At 44.9% G+C, this 13039-nt stretch overlaps 1 protein-coding gene across 4 annotated transcripts in view; it reads left to right on the top strand.

Moving 5' to 3' along the window:
* Positions 1-131: 131 nt before the first annotated feature.
* Positions 132-13039, top strand: part of TTC7A (tetratricopeptide repeat domain 7A) — a 173111-nt gene continuing 160203 nt past the window's right edge. Inside the window, exons 1-3 of one of the 4 annotated variants that reach the window (XM_080408291.1) lie at positions 132-1163; positions 3664-3827; positions 5452-5620. In XM_080408291.1, the coding sequence (XP_080264417.1) occupies positions 680-1163; positions 3664-3827; positions 5452-5620 (817 nt within the window). In that variant the 5' untranslated portion in view covers positions 132-679. Of the gene's footprint in view, positions 1164-3663; positions 3828-5451; positions 5621-6349; positions 6407-6435; positions 7160-13039 lie in introns of those variants that run through there. The other 3 variants (XM_080408292.1, XM_080408293.1, XM_080408294.1) reach the window with 3 other exon arrangements.

Below are 13039 nucleotides of genomic sequence, written 5' to 3'. Positions count from 1 at the left end.
TTGGCTGCACCTTTCGGCCGGGCGGCGGCTGCGTCACCGCTCCCGCAGTTCCACGTGGAGCCCTCGCGCAGGGACAGGTGGAGCGCGCCGCCCACCGCGAGGCGGGGCCGCGGCCGGCCGTGAGCCCCGTCCCGGCTCCGGTGCGGAGAGCCGCCCGTCCCGAGGGCGCACCGGGCGGATCCAACCAGCCGTGCCCCGGGCGGAGGGCGGTTGTCAGCCCCTGCTCCGCGCGCTTCTCTCGCGGCCTCTCCGCAGTGCCTTCCGCAAGCGAGCGGCGATGCTTTCCGTTCCCCGCCGTGCCCCGGGGAGCAGCAGCGCCCTGGCACGCCACCTCTGCCGTTTATAAACGGCTCGTTTGCTTTGCTCCCCCTCCACCAGGCGCCGAAGGTCTCTCATTTTCGTGCTTGACGCCTGAACGGCCGTTGCTGTCACCTCAAGGTTGTGACCCTCAGCCAGCTCCGGGCTCGGGAGGCGGCGTGGGCCCTTGGCTCGCTGCTTGTGCGCCAGCCGCGTGTTCTCTGCTGAAGCCGCTGCTCAGGCCCAGTGGTGGCTGCCGGGACAGCGGGCAGAAGCGACCCGGGGCTCCTGAGGGCCTTGGCAAGGGGGCAGCGCCTCTGTCCCTCCCCGCTGGGGAAGGGAGCCCCAGGGCCTCGGTGGGGCAGCAAACAGCGCCTCAGCAATGCCGGCGTTTCTCGGGCCCGCAGGCCGCGGTCGGTCGGGTGGGTGCAGCGCCGCTGGCGGGCCGCGGTGGCGGGACAGCAGCTGCCCGCCCGGGGGCACGGTTCTCCGGGCCTGGGCGTCAAGTGAGAGGTGGCAGGAAAGGGGCGGCTGTGAAGGAGCCGCGGCCCCCGGTGGCAGGCCTCGGGCAGCGAGTCGCCCCGCCCGCGCACGCCCCGCCGGGCACCTGGCGGCGGCCCCGCGCTCGCTCCGGGCGCCTCCCGGGAGCCGCCGCCGGGGACTCCGCGCCGGGCGGGCGGGGCGGGGCGGGCCCGGCGGTAAGATGGCGGCCAAGGGCTCGCACTCGCACGTGAAGCTGGAGGGGGAGATCGAGCGGTGCCGGGCGGAGGGGCACTGGGAGCAGCTCCGGCACCTGGCCCAGCAGCTGCTGCCGCCGGCGCGGCCCCCGCGCAAGGCGGCGGCAGCGGGGGGCGCGCAGGACGCGGGTAAGCGGCGGCGGGGGACGGGCGGGGTAGGGCAGAGCGGCGGGGCGTCCGCCGTTACCGGACCGTCCGGGCTCGGGGCGGCGGCGGCGGGACCGGCTCGTCGCTCCGTGCCGCCGCCCGGGACTCGGCAGCCCCGGTCCAGTGGGCTGGCGTGGGCGGGAGCCGCGGCTGCTTTGTCTCTCCCGGGGCTGCGGGAGAAGGCTGGGCGCTTCCTCGGCGCTTCCCGGCCCGCCGGGCGGCCAGGGGCACGCGCTGCTCGGGGCTGGCAGCGGGGGGCAGCGGCGGCGCTCGCTCGGTGGCCGCCGGCCACTGCCACGGTGCTCTCGCCTCGCTGAGCACCGGCCCGCAGGTGGCGGCTGCCGCCCGCTGTGCCAGCCCCTCGTTTAGCAGGCTCGGCTGGGCTGCGGCCAGGCTGCAGGCCCACGGCTGCCGTGCTCGGAAATGGCTGTTGGCAGCTTCGCGATGCGTGCGGTGCTGGTGCCCTCTTGCTCCCTCCCACCCCGTTGTGGGTCCCCTTGTACTGTCTCCCTTCAGTTCTGAATGGGACTGCTTTATTTAAAGTCTGGGGCTCATCCAGGTACCCCTTCACGTGTGAGACAGGTTTCATAAATAGCGAATGTGTTCTTTTTTTCCCTGTTACAACACACAGCTTCTTTTTAAATGACATCAATTGTAAGAAGTGAGGCAGCGTTAGAACTGTAAAATTCTGTGTCTGTAGTCAGCGGCAATAAGTTGTGAAGAAGACCTGATCCAAGCCACCGTGCTGGTACAAGAGGTTCTGCTGTTGGAGTCAGGGGAGCTATTTCCCGAATAAACCCGCTTCTTCAGAGATGTGTTTCTGGGATGTGGCCTTAGATTTAGTTGAACCTTGCTGTGGTGCAGTAAACCTCAGAGTGGGAAGGTGTGGTGGGAGGAGATGTTGGTAGCTTAATAGAGATTTATTTACAAGGCTTTCCCAGTGTAATACGTGATGCTGATGGAGCGTCCTGTTGTGAGCCACGTGGCCAACCTTTGAACTTCGGTCGAGTTTCAGCTGCGCTTCCCAGGCGCAGAGATCGTCATGCAGTTTGGGGGCATTAATAGTTGAAGAGTTCATATTGGTTTGTTCCCTTGTAATTAAGAGTCATAACAACAGTGTGATTGCTGTAAAAACATTGTTAATTTGCTGCTATGTCATCATAACTTGCTAGTTATGAAAGACAGGGGTTTTGTTACGGCTACAGAACTTTTCTTCCAGCAAGGGACTAGCTGCAGTTTTGTGTTTCTAGAAACAATCGTGTGTCTATATGGAATTTTTTAGCAGTAGTATTTGCTTTGAAGGGATTGTGTATATTTATTTCTTAATTGTATATGATCTTATGTAATTCCTTAATTTTGGCTAGGGAGATTAGTGGCTACCTGCAAGCTCTTCAGTGTTGTGTAGAAATGATTGCAAGCAAGGCGGTGGTGGTGGGGGAATACATTTGGGACATTTACTTTTCCCACTTCATGTACCTATACTTTGTGTATACAAGTTAGTTGTAGATCCACAGTTGAGCAGGAAGAACTATGGTTATGATTTGATATGCAGCTGAACACTTAAGCTGCAACAACAAAAAAAATCTGTAACAAATGACAGCCCCCCATGTGGATTATTAGTGATGTATATAATGCATGGGTACTAAGTGGGGATAAATTGTCCCATGGACTGAAAATACAGAAATAAATACATTACCGTGTTTCCTGCTTTCTGGAACTTCCAACTTTGAAAAGCGAAGTATACATGAAATGTAGGGCTTGGCTCTTTGGTTTACGAAGATTTTCTTACCCTGCTTGCCCCATTAGTCAGCTGATTGAGGTATTACTTTTATGAATAAATGAACTGCAGAACTGGACCCATCATGCAAGAACTACCAAGTACACTAGCAGATGAAACTTTTTTTTTCTCCCAGTGCATGGTTGCAACATCACTTGATGCTTCATGCCATATCCAGTGCTACTACCTATGTTTGACTTTCTCTTCTGTGGAACTGAACAGGAATGGATTTTAATGTAGAAAGAATTTTATACGCCATGTTAGTTATGTCACTGGATCAAGCCTTGTGTGTCTAAATTCTCCATTTTTATTTCTTTCTGTGAATTTTCAGTAAAATCTTTGACGTTTCTGATGTGGTTACTGTTTTGCAGTGAAATTTGTATTTGTAGTCTGAAGCATGCATTATATGCTTGTACATTTGTAAATCTAAAGCATGCACTTAAATGTTTGCAAGGATGGGTCTTATGCTTTAGAAAGTGAGTTTTATGCTGAAAATTCTTAACTGTTTTATTAGTGACAGCACAAGAATGAGCTGTGCTGTCAAAATGAACAGATTCATTGGGGAAAATCTTCAAGTTGAAAGGAAGTGTTGTTTCATTTTTTCATAACTACTTTAAGTTACTGTTTCTGTGTGTGTTTGTAATGCAATTTATCAGCCGTATGGCCCTAAGCAATGTTTTTTTCCTGGTTGGTATGTGCTTTCAGAGGACTATGGGAGTATGCTGCTTGCAGAGGCCCTGCTGGAAGAATGTTTGAAGGAAAACTTTGCCAAACTGAAGGACTGTATTCCACTGACAGAGAAGACTGAGCCAAAACTGAGTGAAGCTAAACAGTATTTGACCAGTATCTTGAGCAGAGGAAAACTACGAGTAAGTGGGTTCTGTCATCATAATTCCTGCCATGTGGATGCTTCTTTCATGTGATTATTGGTCTGATACAAGGTGTTGTGTTGCCTGTTTGTGTTCCTGTATGTACAGTGCTGTATTGGAGGTATTATTAATGGACTGGTAATTCAGTACCCCTTTGCAGTGTCTTCTGCTGGGAGACTTGCTTTTTCCATATAGAAATTAATTATGTGCTACAAGTATATATCCTCTTTACTTTTTATTAGAAAGAAGCAGGGTAAATATTTAGGAGTTCTGTGGGGTGGTGGGGCACAGCTGCCTAACAGTGCTGTCAGGCTAGCACAGCTGAGTGACCTACTGCTGCTCCTGGTCTGAGGGAATTGTGTACACCTGGTCAGCTCCAGATCAGAGGTAGAATGTGCCACAAGCTGCTGTCAGGCACTTAAGGTTGTGGTGTGAGTCCAGGATTACAGCCTTGCATTGCTTTTGGCCTCTGCCAGAGAAGTTACGCTTTTATTGTCTTTTGTGGTCTGGGTGTGTGCTTGGTAGCTGCCTGTCAACTCAGCTGCAGAGCTTCGGGAATGTTTTTAGACCCAGCCTCTGTGGGTGCTGCTGTGGTGGTGTCCTTGGACATACAGTTGCATAACTGGCTTTAAAAAGATGATGAATTACAATTGTCTATTCTAGACCCGTGTTACTTTTGGTTTTGAAACTGACAGGTTAACTTAGCTTGAAAGTGTATGTTATACTTCTGTCAAGTTAATTTCCAGGGAGCAAGTATGCAGTGGCTTTTCTGGGGGAGTTCTTTGTATTTAACTTCTTGGAAATTCAGTGTATTTAAAAAGGAGGGGGGAAGGAAGGGAAGTCCATCCAACCCTCTTTCTGTATAGTTTAGCCCCCATAACAGCTAAACCCACTGAATTCTTCTGGGTCTTGATGTTAAGTTTGCCTGCGTGAATTGCCGTTACTGTTTCATTGTTAGTAGTGACTTGGCTACTCATGCAGCATTGACCCTGTGTTGACTGCTTGTATTAAAAAAAAAGAGTATGAAGGCTCAGGGACCTTTTCATGCTTTCCAAAGCATAAAAAGAGCCTGAACAGATGTATTTTACTAAGATGTTTTTGTTATGCAGATTTGTATGCATGTTTTCAATCTTTAAGAAACTAAACAAATCTCAGAAATAGCAGGCATGCCTTGTGTTTTTCTACTGTTGCCTGAAAGTTCTTTGATAACTTAAAATTTGGGAATGGAACACTTGGCTGAAAAGTGATGCTCTCTGCCTAGTTTAAAAGTAGAGGGGTTTCTTGGTGTGTTATGTAGGCAGTTCTGACAGTGCCAGGCTTTTATGTCCTATCTGTGGCTGGTAAATCAATAGAATAGGTCAGCAGAAACCAAAGAGGTGTCTTGTAAGTGGTGTATTCCCAAACAGAGCTCCAAAGTAGTTGCTTGACCTTTGTTGCTTGCTGTTCTCATGAGCATAGCCCTATGATCTCTAGACACTTAAATCCTTCCTACTCTGACCTGTGGAGCTAGCAATGTGGAGGGGAAAGCATTACGAATCTGCTTAATTTGTTCTGAAGCACCTCATTCTTGCTGTCTGGTATTTTACTATGTAAACACTCTTTTCCTTTCCCTGCTCTGTTTCAGCCTAAGTATATGACAGAAGCTATGCTGATCCTAGGAAAGCTTCATTATGTGGAGGGGTCCTACAGAGATGCCATCAGCATGTATGCAAGAGCAGGAATTGATGACCTGTCAACAAAAGATGAACCTCTGTACATGCTGCGTTTGGTAACTGAAGCCTTCGTTATTAAAGGTAAAGGACCATGTATGTGTGTTTGAAGTATGCTGTATTTAGGTTTAAGTTGAAGGTATTTCTCCAAATGATTAGATTGGAGCAGAGTTAGGGTAATGTTGTATGCTTTAGAAAATTCTACTGAGTATGCTCTGTGTAGTTTAAACTTCAAGTCATTATGGAGTCTTAGTCCACAGTTCTTAAACTCAGCTGGCTTGTAAAGTAAATCTTGAAATTGGAAATCTTGTGGTAACTTGGCTGTAAGTCAGCAACATACTTGAGCTTGTGTATCCATTTTGGGAAAATCTAAATCAAGCATTTGGCTGAATTGGGGCCTCTGCTTTCTTTTCGAAAGTGTTAAATCTACTTGAACATTTTAATGATTTCTGTGAATTAAGCAAGGAGGATATTTCTAAGTTTTAAACTCTGGACTAACAGAATATGTGCTTTCAAAGCAGGTAGTATGTTTTTGCAATGCATGTCACACAGTATCAGACCTTATGTACAAACACGAATCTCTCCTCCCCCTTGTAATTCTACAAGCGTTGCACTGTTTGAGAGATCCAAATAAAAACTGCCTGTATGGGTGATGAAATTACATTTGCTTTTTGTGTGGGAAAGGAAGACCCTAGTCAGTTTATGACTTGTGGGGGAAAAAAGATTAGTATTCTTCTCCTTCATTTGCTTTCAGTTCCTTTATAAATGTTGCTCAAGTACTGCTACCTATCTACTGCTTTCTACTCTTTTCAGCATGTCCACCAGCTAATTAGGTGAATGAGAACTCTGATGATCAGATACCTTCAACTGGTATGTAAAAGAGTGAAACCAAATCAAACCAAAATACTGTTTGACTGGGCTGCTATTATTACTGATAATAATTTGGTTGTTTCATGATCTCACACAGTCGTTAAGCTTTTTTGAAAACCTGGTTTGTGCTGCTTTGCTTGCTTTGATTTTGTTTTGTGTGGTACTGGTTGAATCTGCCTCATTAATGAGCTTTTGTGGAGCAGAACTAATTTACTTGTAACTCACACTAACACTTGCATGGCACAGAGGAGTGAGTAATTGCTAGTGCATTTGTAGCCGTGTATTTGAGAGCAGCTGTTGGTGCACTCCAGAGTCTGATGGAGATGCGCTACTCTCACTGGGAGCTGAATGAGGCCCTTGGTGAGGTCTGAGTGTGATAAAGTATGCATGAACACTGGTGGAATAATTCCTGTAAGGCCTCTTCTGTGGTATTGACTACCTCACTTGCATATGAAGATACTGGGGGTGGAGGTGTTTGCCTCAGGGGATCAGGGTTGGGGTTTTTTGTGTGTGTTTTTTTTTTTTTTTTCCTTCCATGTGGTTTGGCTTTGAACATAAATATTGTGTTGCCCCTGTGTTTGTGTTTAAACTGTAAGGAGCCCCTGCCATAGCAGAGCAACCTCTGTGCTATTACTGTTCCACAGTTTTTATCAGTCATGGTGATTATTTTCCAATTAGCCAAGTAAGTCACTCAGTATTCTACCAAGTTTCTGACAGAGTTGGACTAACTTGTGTCTGGGTGTCTAAAGCAAGGTGAGATTAATCCCTTGTAAATTTGTTTCTAAAAGTTTTTGTGGGTTTTGAGTGTTGTTGGTTTTGTGTTTTTTTTAAGAGATCCATTGTATGAAAATGCTGCGGTGTGAGCTTGGCTTGTTTAGATCTTGGAAAACCCCATGTGGAAGAGAACAGAGTGATACCGTGTCTGTAAGAAGCCTTGATCATAGTCTGCATTTTGTTAAAAAAAGTCCAGCCACAAGTCACATGTACAAGAGGAGGCTTTGTTAGTTCAGTGGCTCAGGTCAATCTTTATTTTCTTCTGAACCCATTTCAGTCATTTAAAGATGCTTAAGATCTGTAGTGTGACACTTGTGAAAAACTGTAAGATCATGAGGCAAACTGTTGAATTGAGCCACTGGTCTTCAGAACCCTCCTAAGAGCTGTGAATGATACTGCTGCAAGCAAAACCCTGAATCCACCACTGAGGGTTTTTCCTGAGCTTGATGGTAATAAACAGCCTGGAGCCTGCCCCCAGGGTGCTGGGTTCAGTTCAGCTCATTGGGAGTTTGCAGTTTGAGGTTTTTTTGTTTGCTTTTAAGACAAATGGCTGAGTTTACGTGTTTTCCCGTTTCTGTTATGGTTGTATCTTTTGAAACTTTAATGATAAGGAGGTCAGTGTTGCTTGGAAGTATATTGTTCAGCTTTGTCCCACTGTGAAATCTTTGTCTTGGGTTTGTAGTACTGGAAGTGGTTGTTTGGAGGTCATGTGTCCTGAAAGGAAGATGGTGATACCACGCAGAGATAGTACACAGAAAACCTGACCTTTTTCTTGGCTGGTTTGAAAACTACCTGCTTAATTTTAATCGTGATTTTTAAATGGACCAACTTAAACCTCAAAAATTGAATAATCTATTTTGGACTTCGTTTGTGCTTGTTCTGCTTAATCAATTTCCTATTTTGTTGGTTTTTAGTAGGGCCTGTAGTGATAGGACAAGGAGGAATGGCTTTAAACTGAAAGAGGGTAGATTTAGATTAGATATTAGGAAGAAATTCTTTACAGTGAGAGTGGTGAGACACTGGCACAGGCTGCCCAGGCTTGCAGTCACTAAATATAAATGGTATTAAAATTGTGCATTCTAGCTAATCAGAGGATACACCACCCACTTGTTGTTATACTTCATTAGCCTTTAATTTTGAAGTTTGCTTGTGTGTTGTTCACTTTCTAATATGGTTTTCTACAGGGTGATTAATTTCCTAGGTGAAACTTGTATTCAGCTGCATGTGTTGGGAAATTAGGACAAAATGGCTTTATTGCAAAGCTGTGTTCTGATTAACTGAAAAGATTTTATGAATTTAATTATTCAAAGAGGCAAAAAAATCAGATTTAAGAAATGAATTTCACTCACTACAGACTGAGTTTGCTTCTCTCCCGCCCCCTTTTTTTTTTTTTTTTTTTTTCAAATGTCTGTCGGGCAGGCCACAAACTCTTTTGAATCCTTCTCTGATGGCTAAAAAGGGGTGAGATTCCTATCTTTGGGCATTGATATCCATGGGGAGGTGGGTTCCTTTAAACAAAACCTAAATAATAAAACTACTTTTTATGGCCTGGCCATTAGAAAAATGGAGTCCCAGCCACATGGGTGTATGATACAATACGACATCAAAAACTGAGTAACTGAAGGTAAGGCATTCTGTCAGCAGAGCTTGTTTTTACTTTCGCTTGACAAAAGCTGCATCAGAGAGAGACTTTGTTCTGTACCTGGTACGCACTTCAAAGAGCTGGTTTTCACCATTCTGACAGCTAGATGGGAAGCATGCTGTTTATGCGTGTTGGCATCAGAGTAGCTGTCCAATAAGCAAAAGCCCCAGCTTGTAAATGCTTTTGTCTTGATAAAAGGGCCTAGTATTCATATGCCTTCCTTGGGGTTTTTCAGAATAGAAGTTTAAAGAGTTTGGAGTTGCTCTTATGTTGTGATAGTAATGACTCTGCAGCTGTTGTGTGTTGGTGAATTGTGTGCCTCTCTGCTACTGCTTTCCAACTTGGGTGTTCTTGGTGCACTTAGGGTTTGCTGTTGCACTCTGTGAACTCTCCTCTGTTGTCAGGTAGGATAGTTTACTTCTTTCTGTTTGCATTTTAGGAGTAGTTTGTTTAGCACAATCTGCTATGCACGAATGCAGCATGGGTGTGGTGTTAGACTTCTAAGAAGAGTTAGCTGCAGGCCACTAAATGCAAATAACTGAAATTTGGAGAGTGGAAAATAATTTCTTGTTCCTTTTTGTTAATGTAACTTGGTTTCTGTGATGGTAAAGGTTTTGGTAGTCTTTCAGTCCATTTTCGATATAAAATTGCAGTTGCTGGTTGCACATATGCACAAAACCTCCACCTTCTGCACTATGGTTTAGTTCTCTAAAGCTGTGGAGTCAGCAGCATCATGAGATACAGGAATATTTGTACATGCATTTCTGTGGAAACAACAAGGAACGCATAATGTTTGTGTGGTAACATGAGACAACATGCTACACTCCTATTTTCACTAAAAGAAAACAAATACAAGTGTACTCTCAGATGGCCTAAACTAGAGGTAGCTTTTAGATGGATGTGATGCTGTCCCCACAGTGGGGCTGTGTTGTGTAGCAGGATTTGTGTCCAGTGGCTTTGGGAAGATTTCTGTGTGCTGGTTTACTCTGAAATAAGCTCTGAATGTCTTTGACCATCTTTTAAGTGACAGGGCAACAAGCCTGTGCAGGCTATGTCTGTTCTAACAAATTTTCAGTCGAGTTGGCTTGAGCACTTGATATGAATCAGCATAGTAGAATCTGAATTACCCTCCCCTTTTCTCCCTCCTGCATCCAAAGTACACATGAAGGTGGGGTAGTCTGATTCAGTGACTGTGACTGCAGCTAGAAGAGAACTTTCCAACGGGTCATGCTGCCTGACTGTGATGTAGATGAGCTCAAGCTGAATGAATCCTAATACTTGATCATCAGCAGCATCTCTCTCCCTTGTGCCCCATCCACTTTCCATTTTTTCTCTTCTGCTTCTGCCTGTTGGATTTAAACCAGGGAAAATATGTAATGCTTGCAGCATGCCGTGAAAGTTTATGGATGTGGATGGTGTTGACAAAGTCCTTTAGATGTGGGGCTGTAAGAGATTGCGGTTCTCCCCTGTGTTTGCTGTGCCCCAGAGCATTGCTCCAGCAGAGGTATCTCCTTAACTTCTATCTGGTATGTCATGGAATGGAGGTGGCTTCTTGTACCAGGACAATTAATACATTAGAGCAGTGGTCCCAAGAGTGGGGTTGTTGTCCCAGGAGGTGTGCAAGATGATCCACTGGGGTGCAGGAGAAAAATATCAGAGCTTCTATTTATATTTATTCTTTAAAAAAATAATAATTAAGCTTTACTAATATATTGGTTTGACAGTGGTGCTCTCAGTCTGTATGTTGGTGGGTTCCATGTCTTGTACAGCCCATGAAGTGTCTTGCAAAAGAGTGGGTGTTAAACAGCGTGGAGGGGCGAACAGGGACACCCTCACTTGTTTGTTCGCTTCCAGTGTATTGCAGCTCACATGTGCCTGGTTAAGTGGATTTTTTTATTATATTATTTAGTTTTAAGTAAGCAAACCCTCTTGAAATAGACAAATAGCTTAAAGATTCCCTCAAAGAAGCTGTGGATTGGAAGTGGTACTAAGAACATGAGCACAAGTGAACAATCAGAAAGTGGCAGAGCTGACACTGCTTCTAGCATGAGCTCTTCATCAGGTAAAAGCAATGACAGTCTAATCAGACCTAATCAGTGATGTTTAAAGTCCAATGATACTCAATTGAATACTTTAAAAAAATTAATTAAACGTGACTTTTTAGAAGCCTCTTTTGAGATTTATTATGTGAGAGCAAAAGATGAAAACCCACATACCACTGGGGAAACACTTTTTCTTCCAGCTGTGGCAAAATGCCTGAGATAACACGCAGAAAACAATATGGCAACAAACGAAAATGCAACATAAAGACATTGCCAAAGACTTGAAGAAACAAGTATTCAAACAAATTACACCGTGTAGGAGGCTTACTGTATGGTTGCATCAAAGGACAGTTATTCCTAACATGTCTCAGTGTCAGGAGTTTGCTAGATTCTGGTTCAACAATGAAATACACTAAGAACTACTTAGCAGCAAAGTGGGACCCAAAAGCACGCAAAGTGCTGTAGGATGTTGTCAATGGGATTAAATTTATAAATGCAAAACTTTGAAATAGAATCTTTACAATACTTTGTAATGAGATGGGGAGTGACCGTGAAAATCTTTTGTACTACACCAAAGCTCACTGATTGTCTCATGGCAAAATGCTTAAAAGAGTTGTCAAACTTAAAGATGAATTATACCTTTTTGCTTTTACAAAAAGTCAGTTTTCTCAATTTTCAGGCCTTTTACATGATGACAGATGGCTGTCAGTAGCATGCTGCCTAGCAGATGGTTTTGAAAGAATAAACACACAAATACATTATAAAGCAGTGTGTGTTTATACGTATGTTGGGTGTGCATGCTGAATAAGTTTTTTTACTCATAGGGGTGTGTGATCAAAAAAGTTTGGAGACCACTGTATTACAGAAAGCTGAGGTCCAAAGATCTGCCACAAAGCTTAAGAGCAGCCAGATGTTTGGCAGCAGGTCTTGATATACTCTGGAAAATTAGCGTCTTTGGATTCAGATTGCTGATTTCTGTTATGCAGAAAAATATGCAGTGTGCTGCAGAGCCTGCACAGCATCGATCCAGGGGTAGGTGACTGAGGCTGCATCTAGGGGGAGTGCCTGTTAAATTCTGGCTTCACAAGACACTCAAACTGTCCTAGTTTCAACAGTCTGCTTTAGCTATAATTACAAGTCTAACTGGATAGAGTTCTTAATTTCAAAATAGTCGGAGTAACATTGTTTAGCATTGGTTTATTGCATATAGTGGGAAGGCTGGGCGTAGGGGTCTTGATTTCTGCTTTGATGCAACTAAGCATCCTTGCAGAGGTTACTTAAATTTTCAGGCTTCATACCCAGCTTATGGACAAAAAGTACTTCAGATATTTTTATTTAGGGTTACTGAAATCTTCTTCCTTTGTACCTTTGAGACTTATACATGAAAGGTACCTCAAGATTATAATAGATTGCTGTGAATATGCAATAATCCTTATAATACAAGGCAATGGTGAAAGAAGTTTGTGCAGTTTTCTTGCAAATCAAAACTTCTGTCCTCTTCCCCACCTTTCATGAGGTGCAGTGTGAATGAATATGTTCAAAACCAAGGGCTTCTAGGCCTTTCTTCCCCCTCTTCTTCTATTTGCATTGCAAATAAATCCTGCTGAAAAATCGTAGCTTAATCGCTGTGGAGATGAGTGTCAAGACCCATGATGTGAATGATGTAAACTGCATGAATTGTGGCAGAAAAAATGCATAGTGCTGGGTCTTGCCTGTGTCAACCTAATCTTGGCTGTTCCTTTGGCTTGTTGAGGTTCAGGCTATTTTGCTTTGCAAGACACAGTAATGAAACTAACAGTTGGATTCAGGGCTGTGCTCTCAAGTTCAAAATTTAGCCAGTGAGGCAGGCTGGTCGTAATACCATCTCTGAAATGGTTTGGTTGTGCTTTTGGATTTTGTCTTTGAAATGTGTTTAGTATTCTGCTGAACTGATTAGTCAGTGTGCATGTGTGTACGTTTGAAGAGGTAGTCTTAAAAATAGTCTTGCTAATAGTCAATGCTAATCGGTTTTTCTAGAGCCACACTTCTGCACTAGGCTAAAGGCCCCATGCTAGAAATGAAGTGCGCCTTTCGCTTGGGGACAGCTGCCTAGAATGACCTGGCATCAGCCACCGGGTGAGAACACGCACACAGCCGGTTTCCTTGCAGCAGTTGCCATGCAATATGTTCACACCC

Source organism: Falco punctatus (assembly GCF_963210335.1).
Source record: "Falco punctatus genome assembly, chromosome: 12".
NCBI lineage: Eukaryota > Metazoa > Chordata > Aves > Falconiformes > Falconidae > Falco > Falco punctatus.
The sequence above is the reverse complement of the archived record's forward strand: the minus strand, read 5'-3'. Positions and strand labels throughout refer to the sequence as shown.